Below are 18398 nucleotides of genomic sequence, written 5' to 3'. Positions count from 1 at the left end.
GAAACTTAATGTATCAAGCAATAGTTACAATACCCAAGCTTGATGTCAAGAGATGCTCTGGTGGATAAGGAGCAACATGGCATAAAGCTCCACAAAGGGCAACAGCCTGTGGGCAGATAAATGAAGGTCCATAAGGAGGAAGCAGGATGGGGAGCCCATAGTTTGCTGTCTGCATAAGGGGCGGAGGCAGAAAACGCTGGAGAATTCCAGAAAGGATGGTCCTAGCCCCTGCCTGCAGCCTATTGGTTCTGCCTCGGTGCTCCTGGGAGAAGGGCAGACTGTCAGAGAAAAGACAGGAGAATAAAGGTGTTGCAGAAAGTGACCTCCATGCCCTGGGAGTGATAACAATGCAGAGGGGCCTCCAAAAGATGCTTGAAGGAGAGCAGGTGAAGGTGGCATGAGCCCTGGGGACATCAACCTGGACACCATTGCACGTCTGTGCCTCAGTGACAGTCAAAATATACACCAGGACAAAGGATATTGTGAGAGGCAGAAGCCATCCAGAGACACATTGCAAAGAAATGTCACTGTCCCCAAGAGTTTTTCACTGACTGCAGTCAGAAAGGAATTAATTACAGGAGCACAGCAGGCAGCCAAGTACCTTAGTAGCGGTGGCAAGAAACACCTCAGCTGAGTCCAGCGGTTTACAACTTTGACCTAAGGGAACTCGTGCTGAGCCCAAGCCAGATGGCCGTCTTGTGAACAGTGAAGTTCTGTACATTACAGCATTAATGTGTTACGTAAGGATCTTGCAGTTAGTACATGGATCGCCTTTCATTCGTCATTCCAAATTAAAATAGAAAACCAAGGTATTAGAGATTGGCACAGCAGCTCATGATGCTAATGTCAGTGCCCAAACGCCAGCCCCATGAATTTCACATGGAATGGCAAATAGTCATTTCTTCATTAGACATTTTTAAACCTTCTCCCTTGTGATATGGGCTCACACACCAAGAAAACACTCTGACCTGGGGTGTGGGGCAGTCTCTTGTAAAGTCTTGGTCATCTGGGCTATGGACCAACTACCCCAGGCTGTTCTAGATGAAAGGTAGTTCATACCCTCTCTGACAGGTCACATGTCCATAGCATGTGTGTGATCTACAGCAGAGAATCCAAAGCTCAAGATGGCTACCAAAAGCAAATTCACTATCCCACCTGACCAGACTTGAGAAATTTGGTTTAGAGATAGTGGTCAAAATTTTCCAACTTGAGTACCTGAAAATGGCACCCAAATCCACATTCAGGCACCTAAGTAAATGGGTTGATTTGCAGCAACGTTGGGCATCCATCATCTGCCTTAGCATTACTAGGAGCTGAAGTTACTCAGCACCTTTGAAAACCAGGCCACTCAATATTAGGTGCCTAAATATGGACATAGGTGCCTATCGTCAGGCTTGCAAGTGTGAACGTTCTGGCCAATATCTATCATTTACTAATGCAGGGGGATGGAGAGCTAGGCAAAAAGTCAATCAAATAATTCAAAGGAAGAGAGGGGGAGAAGCGGGGGGTGTTTACTTTTTTACTGAGTAGCAGCAAAATTAGCCCACCGTGGCCTGAAATAACTGGTTCACAAAGATTAGTTAAACTAGTGGGACAGAGTTTCAAAAGTGCTCAGTACCCACAACTGGGGCCAGATTTTAAAGGGGACGTTGAGAACAGTGAGAAATTACATCAGGACAATGGGAGCTGCTGGGTGCTGAGCACTGCTGAAAATCTGGTCCAGTCTTTTGTGCGGGGCAGGACTGGAAACTGGTTCTCTTCGCCAGTTACTTCACTGCTGCTTACAAGAGCCATAATCAGGGCTAAATGCATGCACAAAGTAATATACATTAAAGGGCATACCAAATTTTGCAATCTGGCTGCCTAAAGGTACATCATCAGAAGACTGCAACTGTGGTTGTGTGTCTACATAATATTTTTTAAACACAAATAGTAATGATTTCTATACATGCCTGTATTTCTACCAAATTGCGAAGTACCACCATGAAAGTGAGATACTTTAACAAGAGGGACCTTGTTAGTTTTTAATATTGGATGGCAAATGACAGCTGATATACCCAATCAAAAACCTGTTAAATTGTGAGATATTCCAGATTTAGAAACTTGATTCTTGCTATCCGATATTAAATTAGAAGTATTTCCCTGGCTTGTGACAGTTTGAGAGTATTAAGATACTGACTAGTGAATGGCAATACAATAAAAGAAAACTCTGAGGATCTTATAATTCGTTCTTTCAAATTTGGTAAGTGAAATATAAAAACCACAAGATCAAGATGGAATGTTTGGATAAACTCTAGAGCTAGGTGTAGAAATCCGAATAAAGTTATAACTAAGATCCATTTTAGTTTACACTAGGAATGAGATTTTACTCAGAAATATGTTTGAGGAGTAAAGAAAAAACAAATCAACTTTCAAGTCAAGGTGACAAAACCACCTGCTAGGCAATTAACTGTCATTTATATTGTATTATTCTTAGGACAAGATTTTGAAAAATAGAAGCCTAAAGTTAGTAATTCTTTCCTGGTTATACAGTCTCATTTTCTCCTATCCTACCAGGTCACCATTAGGCTCAGTGGACGTAGCAAACAGTATAACTCTGAAGGAGGGTTTACCTACAGTGGAGCTTGAAGCTCCATTCAACTGAATGGTTGAACTCAGATGTTACTGCAGATAATCCAGTGACAGAGATAAAGGAATGTATGTAAAACCCACCAGGGGGCTGCATCACAGATGAAAGAGGTATACGCCTCAGCACCCCTACCCCATCTCGTCTCCTCTATGGGCTGGAGTGGAATGTGACAAACAACATACGAATTTTACCAACCTAAATTATAAACCCACCGGCTATAATCCTTTATCTTTATGGCCAGCAAGGTCTTCCAAGTTACCCTGCCCTCATTGCAGCCTTTGAAGTACATAAACAGTAGCCTGTTTCCCTGAATTCCTGGGCTCAGGAGGAGAGACACAGGGTGTACCAGACATTTTCTGCTCCCTGCTGGAGACCCCACCACATTGGGGCACCCCAATGTGTCATTTGGGGGGGGGGGGGGAGAGCATAGCGTTTAGTCCTCCAGGAGCTGCCTAGAAAGGCCACCCACCATCAGCTGCAGGGCACAGCAAGGAGCAGCAAATGCTTGGTACACCGTGGTTGGCTTCTTCCAGGGGCCAGTTCTGGGTGAAGCTGGGACAGGAGAAGAATCTCATTTTAACCTGGTCAGCACCTGACTGACTGCACCTTTTGTCAATCAAGGAAACTGTTTTGTTTACTTTGTGGATTGCCGGGCCCAGGAAGATCATCCTAAACGGAGTATGAACGGGACTTCTGTAAGACAAAGTAAGTTTGAGATGCTCCATTGGCTCAGGCAAGCCCATGACAAGGAGGAATATAATTTCCTCAGAAGGGAAGTGGAAGGTGCTGGGCAAAATGCTGGTAGAAAAGGTGGAACTCTGGATTCCCTTTGGGAACCAATTCTGAGGGTAGGCTAGACTGCAGCATCTAGGGAAAACTCAATGTAAGGCAAAGAAACAATTAACCAAGTCACACCAACTAAAACTGCCAGCTTGTAAGAAAGTAGCTTTTGGGATATTTCTCCCGTATTGCAGTGCTGGGCCCATAAGCCCATTCAATACTGAGGAAAGAGCTCATTGGGAGCAACTGATCTGTCTGGGTTGTTGCTGCAAAACATCACAGAAGTCTCGTTAAGCACAAGTATGACTTGATGTCCTTTTATGGAAGAGGTCACCTTACTGCCAAAATTGCCAAGAACCAAAGATGCAGAGCTTCCGTAGAGACTTTTCTTGAAACCACTGAGTCAGATGAAGGGAACCACTTACTACTGCCTGGATTACTGCCAAGCTCTACAAGGGTACGACAGGAAAGCTGAGCTGATGTTCTGTTCTGCTGGCTGGGGGCAAACAATCTTGCACAGAACTGCTGGGGATGTGGCAAAATTCTGTAGCCTCTGCCTCCTGGAAGAAAGGTGCAGCCCAAACATATCAGAGTGGGGAGTGGTCAGGATCCAGAAATAGGAAGGATTAGTGGGGCAACGGGAATTGGGCATCTGTACCTGTTTGCTTCCATGATACAGGAGGCCAACTAGGAAGATTCTATCTCTTGCAACAGACAATGCTGGTCTCCTATTTCCTGGCTGGTGCAGTTAGAACACTGAGCATAATGGTTACCCAATAAGAAAAGAAGAAGGTACAACAAAATGCTATTAAACTGTTGTAATTAACATGAAGCAATGCTCAGGAAGTTCCCATGTAGCCTAGGTCTGCAGTGTTACATTTTCTAATTCTCTATATATCTGTAAAGCAGGATGGTCTCTCACTTAATAGTACCATGTTTGGCACTGCTCTCCAGACTGTCAGCATCATAAAGGTCATTACTTTTGATTAGCTTTATAACCATGACCAGGAGGATCAGCACCACAGATATACTGTTCAATAATAAACTTATTACATAATAGTTTAGGAAGAGGAGTGAAAAATGTCAGGGCCAAGGTTTGCAAAATCTGAAGCATAAAGTTAGGATCCTAAGTGCTTATTTAACCACCTAAATCTCTTTAAATAGTTTGGCTTTTTTTTTTTTTATAATGACCTGCGATGCAGCTGGGTCAACTTCAGACTATGTCGCTATATCCTTGACGAGTGCCCACTGACTTATTTTGACAGCAGGCTACCGGTTCTCCACCTGGCTGATGATGACACCATCAAATAGCTGGGCACATTGTGCATACACAGAGAGAGTTTGGTCAGAGTTTTTGTAAGTTCCTAAGCACCCACAGCTTCAATGACTTCAATGGGAGCTAGTGGATGTACAGCACTTTCGAAGGTCAGGCCAGACGTACTGAGGAACCGAAATATGGACTTACAGTTAGATTCTTAAGCTCCTGTTTTTGAAAACCTTAGCCCATAAGTAGTGGGAATATTAGTAGCTAGAATATTGTTAAAAACATTGGAACTTGGGCAGGATACAAGGTTTAACACCTCAACATTTGTAAAAAATGCCAGTGGCTCTTTATGACCAATTTTCTAGATCTTCAAAGGCACTTTTACCTCCAAGACCTTGCTGACGGCACTGGTCTAGTCTGACTCAAAGGGAAGTCTGCTTCCTACTGACTTACCAAAATGATTTCCTGCAGCACCTTGTAATAAGCAAGCCTGATTCTGCTTAGCTTGTGAGCTCAGATGAGATGAAAACCCATTGGCTCCAGGCAGAGGTTTAATTAAATTTACTCCAAGTGTAATTCATACATAGCTCCATGCGAGCTTTCATAACTGTATAAAAGGGAGCTTCCTCTTAATAATTGCAATTATAGTTCTTAACATGTTCTACCTAATGCCTAAATAGTTAAGAATACCGTTACTATGCCAGTTTCAGAATGAAAAAGTAATACAGTACCCCGTCAATACCAGTTATTCCAGTGCAACACAATTCAAAAAATGCAGTTAGACAAGCTTAAAGTTGAAGTGCACCAAAAAGCCCTGAATTTGGTGGAAGAGACACAAACCCATGGTCTTGCTTGACCTCCTAAATGTTAGAAATACTGTATCACAAGCATACTAGCCATAGGCTCATATAAATCAAACAGACAACCCAGAATGCATTTCAGATCATTTCAAATAGACAACAAATATTTTTTCCCCTTACTTGATTAACATTCCTTGATTTGGCAGCAACTCCAGATGAATCTTCCCTCCTTCTTGTGTTCTTAAATAGGCAAATTCTTCCAGCATATCAATATCTGTAGAAAAGGTTCAGGACTTCATAGGGGGAAAAAAATGATAAAACACAGATCTTCATAAAGCAATCTCACCAAAAAAAAATGAAGATTGAACCAACACTATACCTGCTGAAAGACCAGCCAGAGATAAGACAAAGTTATCTGTAACACACGGTTCTTTGATATACAAACAAAACACTGGTAGTTTAACACAGTGGTTCTCAACCTTTCCAGACTACTGTACCCCGTTCAGGAGTCTGATTTGTCTTGTGTACCCCCAAGTTACACCTCACTTAAAAACTACTTGTTTACAAAATCAGACATAAAAATACAAAAGTGACATTGCACACTATTCCTGAAAAACTGCTTACTTCCTCATTTTTACCATATAATTATAAAATAAATCAACTGGAATATAAATATTGTACTTACATTTCAGTGTATAGTATGTAGAGCAGTATAAACAAGTCATTGTTTGTATGAAATTTTAGTTTGTACTGACATCGCTAGTACTTTTTACGTTGCCTGTTGTAAACCTAGGCAAATATAGATGAGTTGATGTACCCCCTGGAAGACCTCTGCGTACCCCCAGGGACATGCATAAACCAGTGGTTCTCAAGTAAGGGTAACACACTTACCATGTTACTAAAGTCCTCCAAATATTGTACAGATATTTTTGAGGTACAGTTCACCCACACAAGTCAGGATCATCACATATGTGCAAGTAGACAGAAAAGCTCTCTTTTTTTCTGTGCAACATGGCATCAAAGTAAATGTAGTCAGACTAGGATTGAGGAGGAAGTGACACTACATTGTATTGGTGCATACTAGCCCTTTTACAACCATCGTCTTAGCTTTTTCCCCTCCCCTCATTCTCTTGTTTTTTTCGTCTCTTTTCTTCTTCATATTTACCTTTTCTTCCTTCTCAATTCCTATGTTCTAATTCAGTGGTTTTCAAGCTTTTTTTATTTGTGGACCCCTAAAAAATTTCAGATGGAGGTGATGACCCATTTAGAAATCTTAGACCACAGACCAGAGGCTGAAAACCACTGCCCCTAATTTGTTCCCTTAACATCTCCCACAGTTGCTGCTCACAAGAACAGAATTTTAGTTAGGGGGTCCACAACTGTAGTTAGACCCACCTCATTTAATAATTATTGCAATTAGATACCAGTCTAGTTATACACTTAGCTGACCATATATGCATTTGACATTTGTGTGCATAAATCAGACATATTTTGTATGAACGTGCATACACCTAATTCTGAAAATACGACCCAAACAGCTGCAAAGTGAAAGTGACAAGATTTTGGATCTCTGAAGCATGGATACCACATACTTTTCACTTTGCTGCTCCCACCCAGGAGCACAGCTGAAAAACTCCAGCATAATGGCCCAGCGTAACTCCTGATTGTAATGGAAGTGCTGAGAGACTTATTTGTAATAGCACAAGCAACTGCCATTTTATAAAACTGAGGAGTGACAGCAATGTAGGGATGTATATTTTCCAGGTACCAGCAGCAATCACACATCCATTTTATAGCCAATTCTACTCTGATTTACACTTCATGCATTCCCATAGATTACAAAAGGTTTGTATGGCACATAATTAAATGCAGAATTTGGTCTCTTGGAAAAGCAGATAAATATTTTCCTAAGTGACTATTTCCTACAACCTAATGGATGGTTTTAGATGACAAAGAGGACTCTGCATTGTTTTTTGCTGCACTGATAGTTTTTAATAGGAAAAAGGATACTTGTAACATAGTTGAAAAAATTCTCATACTGGAAGTTTCCCTGCTGACAGATTTTGTTGATGGCTTTCAGGAACAAGTTCTCCCCCCTTGGCCATTCATGCTGAAGCAAAACGATCACATGACCCAAAGCCATATCATCCCTGTTATCTGTGAAAGCTCTCAGCTATATATATTATAAAAAAAAAAAAAAAAAGATTCACACTGTATGAATCAGTGACATCACAACAGATTACTACACCTAGTGTCCAAAACTAACAGTGGTGGCAGAGACTACGCGCTTATTAATAGTTGCTGAAGTACGGCAAGATCCTGGGATGAGTGAGAGGGCAGCTAGTTGTTGTTGAGGGTTGCTAACATGGGGAAATGGGGATTCAACCTCTCCTCCTAAGTTAGTCACTTCTGCCCATGCCAAATAGGGAGAGGGAAAGAGGATATTCGTTCCCTCCCAATACAAAGTGCACAAACTGTCCCCTGGTACTAACAAACCACACGTCATGTTTTCCTGGATACAAAAAGCCTCAGTGGTCCCCCACCCAGCTGCCAAAACCTCTATCCATTCTGACTGCCAAATGAGTAGCACAAAAGATACTGTTACCAAGGCACCGTACTAGATGTGGACAAGGAGGGAGTAGTGCCACATCATTGCAGGAACAGTGCAGCATAATTTAGATCTAAGATGCGCATAGAATATGGAGCTTTGACAATAACTTACCTTAAAACAAGCCAACAATAAATGGAGGCAATATGGCATAATAGCTTTACTGGTACATGGCCAAAGTTTTAGATCAGAACCTGTAATAGAGAAATTATATTACATAATTATGCATGTCACATAATCCTATCATTTTGATTAAAAAGTCAGAATGGGAAACAGGAGGCACAAACCTGCAATTACCTAATCCCATGCCTCAATCAGAATGATTTAAAATGTAAAATAATATTAAAAAGCCCATCTTCTTTTCTTCTTTCTTGTGCTATGATTGTGTATTCTGCTACATAGTAAAGTGATGTTGATGACAAGGCATTTACAAGACACAAAGAAGGATAAGGAATACCATCTCTTTCCACGGTAACAATGTACAGTTTCTTTTCTTTAGGATATAGACAAGTGTGTCCTAAAACTAAGCTGGGTGAAATGCTTAGAGTATTTTGTAATCAGGTTTGTCCTGGCAATACTGGCTCAGGGTGAAACCAATGTTCTCCTGTTGACATCAGAGATTTCACGCTACAATGCAACATAAGGAAAACTCTGAAACTTAGTACACATATAAATGACTGAAACTGACATACAATATATATATTGCAACATTTTCCAGAGCAGAGGGTATAAGGATTTTACTACAATCTATGTCACTGGGAATCTCACAATTCCTCCCCCACCCAAAGGTATCTCTAGACAGCTGTTCAGAAGTGAAACCCAAAAAATCCCCATACCTTTCCTGAATTTAGACTTCACTTTAGGCTGCTCCTCTTGTGTTTTACCCCCTTCTTGTATGGGAAGTACCATGTAGCACATGAGGTCAAGTACTTTTTCACATGTCAACTACAAGAGAAAATATAAAAGATGAATAATCCCGAGATTCTAAATTTAAAATGAAATCCAGATTTATCAGTAACAGAACAATGAATCAGAACTCTTGCAGTAGGCAGCAGAAATGGGAACTCGAAGATCTCTATCTAATAGAATTTACAATCTATAATGGACTAGTGGGCAAAGTAATCTAATTTGTCTGGACAAAGGGAAAAGGATGTAATATGAATTGATGAAATTACCCCCTTTAACAGTGGATGCTTAGTTCTTTCACAGTGTTTTTTCTTTCAGCAGTGCAAGAATAGTCCATTGGTAATTTAAAATGAATTTACTTTTAGAGTTCAAATTGTTTTCACTGTTTCTGGAAGTTTTTAATAAAAATAAGGCTTTTTCGGTCCCTGTTTAGAGAAATTATTCCCCAAAAGTCAAAACTGCAATCTGATAGCACTGCAGAAATGCTGTAAACCCTACTCCTAATTTATTAAGAAATAAAAGTGTACAAGAGGGATATATAATCAGATAAATCAATTTTAAAGACACCTAAGGATTTCAAATGAAAGTTATCTGTAGGGGAGGAAACATGGGCCAGTGGAGAGAGCGTAGGATGGGACTCAGGTGACCTAGATTTTATTCTCCGCTTCACCACTGACCTGCCATATGACCCTGGGCAAGTCGCTTCAGAGAGCTCTCCTGCCGACAACGCCCACCCCCCCACGAGCGGCAGCGGCTTTGTTGTCAGGAGAGCACTCCTGCCGACAAAGCGCTGTTCATGCTGGCGCTTTTCATCCGTAAAACTTTTGTCCTTCAGGGGTGTGTATATGTGTGTGTTTGTTTTTTAAACACCCCTGGACGACAAAAGTTTTGCCGACAAAGTGCCAGTGTAGACAAAGCCTAAATTTTTGGGACGTGGAATAATACTGCATTTGTACCCCGCATAGCGCCCTGGGCCCCATGTTGGCTGTGACCTCTATGCACTACTGTAGTAATAATAACAACAAGGTATAAAACACATATTCCAAAGCTAAATTGCATTAAGAGGTCACGCCAGATAATATGATTCTCCAAGTCTGCTGAGTTGTCAGGTGGCAACTCTTTTCTATGAACATATTCCAAAAAGTAAGATTATGTTTCCAATAACCCCTTCACCACCACCCAGACATTCCCCCCCGCCCCAGCATACTCTTAATCACCTCCATATGGTCAGCACTAAAAACTAAGGTGAAGCTAAGGTGAAGCATATATGTCAACAATAAAAGTAAGAATCTGGAGACAAAGGCTGCAATTATCAAACGTACTGTTAAAAAAGGAAGGTAATTCAAAATTAAGGTTAATCTAACAAATAACTCAAATTCAAACTCACAGCTGCCAAATAGAACGCATTTCACATGATACACATTTGGCTGCTCTGTCACGCATTCAGGGGGCGTGGGCAGAGATGCAGTGCCCTCCTGGCGTCAGGTGGCATGTCTGATCTCCTGCTGGAAACAGGCTAGCTTGGGGCCCCCAGGGAGGACTGGCAGATGGAAGGGAAGGCCTGGAGAAGCGAGGCCGGTAGGCTGTACTTACTCTGTATTCTCCAAGGGCGAAGTGGCAAGTAGCTAACTGGATAAGTGCTCTCTGATTCTCTAGTAGGGATCCTTGTCCTGTGAGCTGCTGCTGAGAATGAGATCCCTGGAGAGCTGCTACGTGATGTAGGCTGGTAACTGCTTTTTTATACTGACCCTTATAAAAAATAATTTAAAAGAGCATTAGAACTTCTCACACACAATTCATAAAGAAATAAAGGAGACAATCCTACCTTAGAAAGTCTCCAAAGCCAAGGTTATCCAAGTAGTGAAGATTTCACAATGTCACGCTAATTAAGCTATGACACGGTAAGAGAGGGGTTTGAATGGTACATTTGTGAGCTTGTGACAAGGGAAGATATAGGCCTAATTTTGAAAAAAAAAATAAAAACAATTATTCTCTTTATATGTATTTAAATTAGATTTTTAATTAGATTTGTTTCAAATTAAAATTTGAATTTACAAACATGGTCTCAAGGGCTAACTAATCATTTATTTTGGAGCCATTTTAGTCCACTGAAAAAGTCTGTTCACTATATTGGAATGGATCTGCAAGAGTCAAGCATTGCATGTGTCTGCAGTTTTCATGGTATATGTTGCCCAAAACTGATTAAGCTAAATTGCTATTTATTTCATTATTGGTAAAACAATTCTAGATGATCAAAGAAAACCTTACTTGACTCTTTCTCTCCCTATCTTCTTGCATACACAGTTTTTGTACCTGCTTGATTGGAAGATTCTCTCTTAATTGCTAATTAGACATACAACTGTCTGTAGTGGAAGGACAGATTTTAAGTTCTTTAAAAATTCAAAACAGCCTTTTTTATGGCATACTGCCTGAAGAACAGAATGATTTACCGAACAAACACTATACTGTAAGAGTGGGCAAGAGTCTGGGCTTGTCTTCACTACCGAGGTAAGTCAACCTAAGTTATACTACTCCACCTGCGTGAATAACGGTCAGCTTCCTTTACTCTTCTCGGAGAGCTGGAGTACCGCAGTCCACCGGAGAGCACTCTGCCGTCGATTTAGTGGGTCTTCACTAGATCCACTAAATCGATCCCTGCTGCATTGATTGCTGCAGCGCTGTAGCAGAGACCAGCTCTCCTTGCTTTAAATCTAAAAGGGGTTATTCAATCTTCATTTTTATACAAAAATTATATTTATACCTAAATTGCCGTTTTTAAGCTCTCAAATCCAGTGGGTACCCCAATATATTAGTCATTTAGTCCCCCATTCACACCTACGTTGAGGTGACCAGTAGACCAAGAAGTCAGAGCTGCCGGGAATATTTATGCAACAAGACCCAAAGGGCTATTTCTAGGCAGGTATTCATGGACTCCAGTCTGGAAGAATTCCAGGCCAGGACCAAGAGGGCCCACAAGTGCCCTCAGTGCATCTCACCTATCAAGACTGAAACACACTGTCTGACCACATGGCTGTATCTGATGGCATATAGATTTGGCACATTAACCTTTGTTCAGCAGTCAAGAAAGATGGCAGCTTGTGCGCTTAACAAAATGAGGCTTCCTCGGTGGATCTGACCATTTCCAGAACCAGTAACTCCTGTGCAAGACCTGGGGAAACTGCCAGTTCCTAGCATATAGGAGCATCATCTGGGGCCACAAACTCTGAATTTATCCACAATCAATGGGTGTCTACAGGGATGGGGGAAGAGGGAAAGGTGGGTAGACTCTGTGAAATCCTCTTAGCCAAAGCTACAACCTCTCACTTGGTAAGAGATATTGGAGACTTGGGATTAGGGGCCATAAATTCTGGGCAACTGCTGACTCTGCCAATGGTAGGAAACAACAAGCCATCAATAAGTCATGCTCTGGATGGAGCAAGAAACATTTCTGTTTAGAGAAGACGAATTATTAAAAACCTTCCAATTTAAAAAAAAAAAAAATAGTGAGAAGAGGGTAAAAACCAAAACTCAAAGGGAAAACTAGCTATAAAGCTCTCACACAGAGCAGTTTTCACCTAAGGAGACATGCTGATTACCACAGCACCTGAATATGGGAAATGAAAGGGAGAACTAGATTGCTCAGTACACTGACCCTCTTCTAAGGCATTATTACACATTGTATTCACTTTGTCTTCACCTGCTGATGGTAATTCAGAACAGCCAGCCAGCCTGACCTGGGTGCACTGGACATTTTGACTTTATACGAGCACATTTCACATTCTAGGTAACCCCAAACACTTTACAAAGCATATCACTAACACACTGATGGCAGTCCTTGTGCCTGCCATGCCAACTCACCGTGTCGTGGGCATTAGAATGTCAGCCAAGATACAAGGGAGCTAGCTTGTGAACTATTAGGAATGAGTCATGGGACCTCTACCTTCTGTGGGGACAGCCACCCAGCAGGGGCAGTCTTGCAGGGCCAGTAGGAAGCATTACCAATGACACCATGCCAAAAGCTAAACTAATGTATTTCAAGACGTTTACCTTGCCCAAAGGATTATGGATAAGATTTTATGGGAATCCCATTCTTAACAAGCCTCCAGCACACTGTAAAACTTTGCAGTGAGATGGAAGTAGATAATACTCAGTCCTGCTTTGTGCAGGGGATTGACTAGATGACCTCTTGAGGTCCCTTCCAGTCCTACAACTCTATAAGTAGCACAGTACCAAGCAAGGAGTCAGCTCTCTTATCTATGTGCCCTTCCAAGCAGAGGACTCGGCTGTATTTTTTTTAGCAAACCTCAGTCAAGTTTAACCTCATCACTCAAGGCCCACTCTAAGCAGTCTTAAGGGAAACCTGGGTACAGGGAAAGACCAAGAACTACTTTGTCAGGATGCTCTTAATCTCTCTTTTTAAAAAAATATTGTAATTTTCCATTTAAAATAGCAGGAATGACCAAAGCATATGAAACTACTAGGTGACTTTTGTTATATGCTTATTTACATTGAGATTGCAAAGAGAAAATTAAAAAATTGCTCCAAGAAAACCATTCCTAACAGCAAGAGAGCAGCAAAATGCACTGTGTCACTAAGGCCTAGTCTACATTTAAAACTTACACTGGCATATCTATGTTGGTTAGGAGTGTGATTTTTTTTTTTTAAAGTAATATAGCTATGCCAGCATAAGTCAAGGAATAGATGCACTTATACTGATATAAAAGTGTTTTTGCCAGTATAGCTTATGTATCTTGGGGAACTGGAGTAAGCTATGCAGAAGTGTTTTTATGCCAGTATAAACTGCATCTACACTAGAAGAGTTTGCTGGTATAATTATACCGCTATAGGTATGTTAGGAAAAAATTTCTAGAGTCAACAAGGCCTCAGTCAACCGAAAAATCAGATAAGTAAGGGAAAACACCGGATAGGTTGGTTTGAAACATTCTGAAATTTTGCATTCAAAATACAAGTAAATTAAGAAAATTGTGGGTGTTATGGCTATTATTTTTATGACTATTACGTGTTCCTGTTTGATCATTGTTATGCTGTTGGTTAGATGATTCAAAGGTTCTTTCCTGCAGGTGTTCCCCTCACATCCCTCTGCAGGAAGGCAGGCAATGGCTTTCGAAAACCCAACCACCAGTACTTAACTGACAAAATAGGTGTTAATGCCTTTGAAGTTTTGTCTTTGACCAACCTGGACACAACAGCTGATTTGGGAGGGAGGGGCTTCAGATGGGAACATGGAACAAAGCACTGTTAAGTAGATAAAAACCTGAGGCCCTGAGCTCAAGGGTGGAGCAGTGTCAGCAGGGAAGAAGATAAAACCCCAGTCCCCAGAGAAAGAGATACCTGAGATGCAAGGGCCTTCTTCAAGTGTAGCATAGCGAATACAGCACTGGACTAGGACTCATGAGACCTGGGTTCTATTCCCTGCTCTACTACTAGTCTGCTGGGTAACCTGGGGCAAGTCACGTCACCCTTCTGGGCCTCAGTTTCCCCAACTGAAAAATGGGGATAATGATATTGACCTCTACAAAGTTCTTTGGGATCTACTAATGAAAGGTGCTTTATAAGAGGTAAGTATTATTTTTATTTATTATTAGGTCAGATATATGCATGTAAGCCTTTTGTTGCTTTAACCCAGTGGTCCCCAACACAGTGCCTGCGGGTGCCATGGCGCCCGCCAGGGAATCTATGTGCACCCACCTACTGGCCGCCGGACAAGCAGCCGCCGAAATGCCGCCGAGAAGCAGGAACGTCAAGAAGCGGTGCCGCTGAAATGCCGCTGATTTTCGGCGGTGACGCTGCTTCTCGGTGGCATTTCGGCAGCAACGCTTCTTGGCGTTGCTGCTTCTTGGTGGCATTTCGGTGGCTGCTTGTCCAGCGGGCAGGCTCCTCAGCGGCCAGTCGTCCGGCGCCCACCACACGGAAAGGTTGGGGACCACTGCTTTAACCCTTTTTTATTCTGATTGCTATGTCCTATGGATAAATAAAGACTTGGGGGGAGGAGGGAGAAGAAGAAGAAGAAGGTGGTGCTCAGAGTGACTGCATGTATCTACTGTTCACAGCTTCCAAAAGGAAGTCTCTTGCATGTGCCAAACCCAGCTGGGCCTGCTAAGGAAACAGTTGACAGACAGGGGTGCTTGTAGGCCAGGGACCTGCTCTGTGGGTAGGAGAATTGAGGGATTCCACCTTGAGAGGAGTGAAGAAACAGGGCCTGCAACCTGAAAGGGTGCACTAGAGAGAAATGTAAGAGGGATCAAAGATGCAGCTAGCCAAGACACAAATCCATTAGGTTGAAGGGCTATGTAAAAGTCTAAGTCTCATTCTTTCATTTACCTGGTAAATGATCATATCTGTGAGGAAGATTCGTAACCAAAGCCAGGTATCTGTCTTCCATGACAAGCAAATTCTTGTGAATTCTGTGGAAACAATCAGACAGTAGTCTTAAGGGTGGGAGGGGAAGCATTGCAAAACTTTTGTTTAAAAGGCATCTAATAATAATAAAACTGAAAAATAATAAGACTGAACAAAAACATTTTCAACATAGGACAATTTCTAATCCACCATTTTTCTATTTATCATGCTATTCTTCAGGACGAAAGTATTCAACATACCTAAATATGGCTAACTGGTACTCTTTGTATGAAGTATTTTTTCAAATAACAAATATAAGACATCAATAAAAAACACATTATAATCAGAAAAGACCCAGTAACTATCTTCAAAGAAACAAATTGCTGGGGAAATTATCTGTTACATGCAAATCTTCAGGAGGTTACTAGCAACACCCCCACACTTAAGGTTTTGGTATCCATTCGGTACCATGTTTTCATAGATTCTAGGACTGGAAGGGACCTCGAGAGGTCATCGAGTCCAGTCCCCTGCCCGCATGGCAGGACCAAATACTGTCTAGACCATCCCTGATAGACATTTATCTAACCTACTCTTAAATATCTCCAGAGATGGAGATTCCACAACCTCCCTAGGCAATTTATTCCAGTGTTTAACCACCCTGACAGTTAGGAACTTTTTCCTAATGTCCAACCTAGACCTCCCTTGCTGCAGTTTAAGCCCATTGCTTCTTGTTCTATCCTCAGAGGCTAAGGTGAACAAGTTTTCTCCCTCCTCCTTATGACACCCTTTTAGATACCTGAAAACTGCTATCATGTCCCCTCTCAGTCTTCTCTTTTCCAAACTAAACAAACCCAATTCTTTCAGCCTTCCTTCATAGGTCATGTTCTCAAGACCTTTAATCATTCTTGTTGCTCTTCTCTGGACCCTTTCCAATTTCTCCACATCTTTCTTGAAATGCGGTGCCCAGAACTGGACACAATACTCCAGCTGAGGCCTAACCAGAGCAGAGTAGAGCGGAAGAATGACTTCTCGTGTCTTGCTCACAACACACCTGTTAATACATCCCAGAATCACGTTTGCTTTTTTTGCAACAGCATCACACTGTTGACTTATATTTAGCTTGTGGTCCACTATAACCCCTAGATCCCTTTCTGCCGTACTCCTTCCTAGACAGTCTCTTCCCATTCTGTATGTGTGAAACTGATTTTTTCTTCCTAAGTGGAGCACTTTGCATTTGTCTTTGTTAAACTTCATCCTGTTTAACTCAGACCATTTCTCCCATTTCTCTTTCTTTTCTATTACCACCTATGTGCTACCTTAGTAAAAGCTGCTTTCAAGGAAAGGCAAGTGAATGAGTACAGAAGTATGGAGGAACTAAAAAACAAATAAACCAAAATTCCAAGATAATTGATAAGGCTTCTTATCTCAATTCCCAATCTCAAACCATCCAGGCTTCCAAAACAGAGGGTACTTTCAGAAATACCTGAACTGTATTTTAACAGTCAAACAATTCTTCTCTAACAAGGAAGCATAAACACAGAAACGCCTGCAATCATCCTTACCTTTATCGAGTGAGTCCAGAGAATAGAGAAGCTCCCAGCTCTCTCTTGCCAGTTTAAAGCTCTCTAGTACTTCAACAGAGTTTGCAAGGTCGGTCTTATTTATTGTGATGTGACGACTTCTCCCCTTCCCAGAAGGGTCTTCATCATCCGAACTCTGCTTAAGGATCAGTATAGACAAAACATTTCGCTCTCTTTAAATTAAATGTTTTTCAAAAGAATCTTATGGAACTTCTGCAACATTGCGTATAAGCTTCAAAGCAAACAATCCCAGTGCAAATATCTTCAGAATAGACTTTTCACTATTTCTATGCTTAGAATTAATTATATATTAAATATTACTAACTCCTTTAGCAAAAAGAAATGAAAAATAGTGGAAAAAATTGTTGTTTTACTCTAAAAATAAGCTATCGAGATCCTGAGTGCCATGTCATCATAAATTGCATCTCTAAAGAGTTCAATCTGTTACACATTGGTCAAATTGTGGTATTGTTATCCAGATTGCACTAGAATAATTTATTACTGAAGTAAGAGCTAAACCTTCTCAATCAATCAAAAACCATCATGGCATACTGCAAATCACATGTAATTCTTCTAAAATGTGTACTTTTACCAACAATGTAATTCTATAAAATAGTATTTTTTCTCCTATGAAAGAGACAGAGCACACACATAACTGTTATTACAGGCCAGCTATTATGCAATAGCACTTTGCCTATGGAATTCCTGCCTGAAAACATAGCACAATCAAATAGATACAGGTCTGTCGCATCTTACGCACATTTAACATGCGCGATTTCAGCTTTATGCGGTCGGCAAAAAAACAAACAAAAAACAAAAAAAAGATAAAAATAACAATTTTAATACTATATCTCTAGTGCGGGTGATTCCGCCCACCATTACACTCAATGTAATTTTGACTATACGCGATTTTCGCTTTACGCGCTGACTGCGGAACGTAACCCCAGCGTAAGATGCGACAGACCTGTAATAGTCTCAGCTCAGTTCCTTTCACATCATGATACTAGCACTTACAGTATTGCCAGTAAAATTGTTTTGTTCTTGCTGCTTCTAACCAAAAGTCTCTTTCTTTGCATATTTTGGTCAGAAACAGAAATTCCTAATGTTCTAAATTCCAAATGCGGTATAATTTCTATTAAGAATTGAATAGTCTAAAGGAGTTACCATGGTCTTCTCTCTTCCTTCTGCAAGTTTCCTCTTTTTATGTATGTGCTTGTTGCGATCAATATCTGTATCGCCATAGACACCGGACACATCTTCAAGGAGAACCAGTGGAACTTGGTTTGGAGCATTTGGCCCTACATTTAAAAAATAAATTAAAACTTGCTTTAGACTGAACTGAATGACCGTTTGCCTGCTTCAAATTTTTTCATTCAGGCATGTTGTACGGAACAATTTGAAAGTAATTCAACAAATTGTGTCAATGTTTAAAATACCCTGGTAATGATACAACTTGCTTTGAAGAGAGCCC

General features: G+C 41.1%; 1 protein-coding gene across 6 annotated transcripts in view; it reads right to left on the bottom strand.

Annotated features, from left to right (window-relative positions):
- The window catches only part of INTS10 (integrator complex subunit 10), a 43146-nt gene that overhangs the window by 6458 nt on the left and 18290 nt on the right, over nucleotides 1-18398 (bottom strand). For 2 of the 6 annotated variants that reach the window (XM_026653313.2, XM_026653317.2), the window contains exons 9-16: nucleotides 18092-18225; nucleotides 16910-17066; nucleotides 15330-15412; nucleotides 10581-10736; nucleotides 8918-9026; nucleotides 8196-8275; nucleotides 7484-7646; nucleotides 5654-5747 (exon numbers count right to left, since the gene is read on the bottom strand). In XM_026653313.2, coding sequence (XP_026509098.1) covers nucleotides 5654-5747; nucleotides 7484-7646; nucleotides 8196-8275; nucleotides 8918-9026; nucleotides 10581-10736; nucleotides 15330-15412; nucleotides 16910-17066; nucleotides 18092-18225 — 976 coding nt within the window. Of the gene's footprint in view, nucleotides 1-5653; nucleotides 5748-7483; nucleotides 7647-8195; nucleotides 8276-8917; nucleotides 9027-10580; nucleotides 10737-15329; nucleotides 15413-16909; nucleotides 17076-18091; nucleotides 18226-18398 lie in introns of all 6 variants that reach the window. The other 4 variants (XM_026653314.2, XM_026653318.2, XM_026653312.2 and 1 more) reach the window with 2 other exon arrangements.

The sequence above is a fragment of the Terrapene carolina genome, unplaced genomic scaffold, assembly GCF_002925995.2.
Source record: "Terrapene carolina triunguis isolate 2854851 unplaced genomic scaffold, T_m_triunguis-2.0 Scaffold136, whole genome shotgun sequence".
In the NCBI taxonomy this organism is placed as follows: domain Eukaryota; kingdom Metazoa; phylum Chordata; order Testudines; family Emydidae; genus Terrapene; species Terrapene triunguis.
The sequence above is the reverse complement of the archived record's forward strand: the minus strand, read 5'-3'. Positions and strand labels throughout refer to the sequence as shown.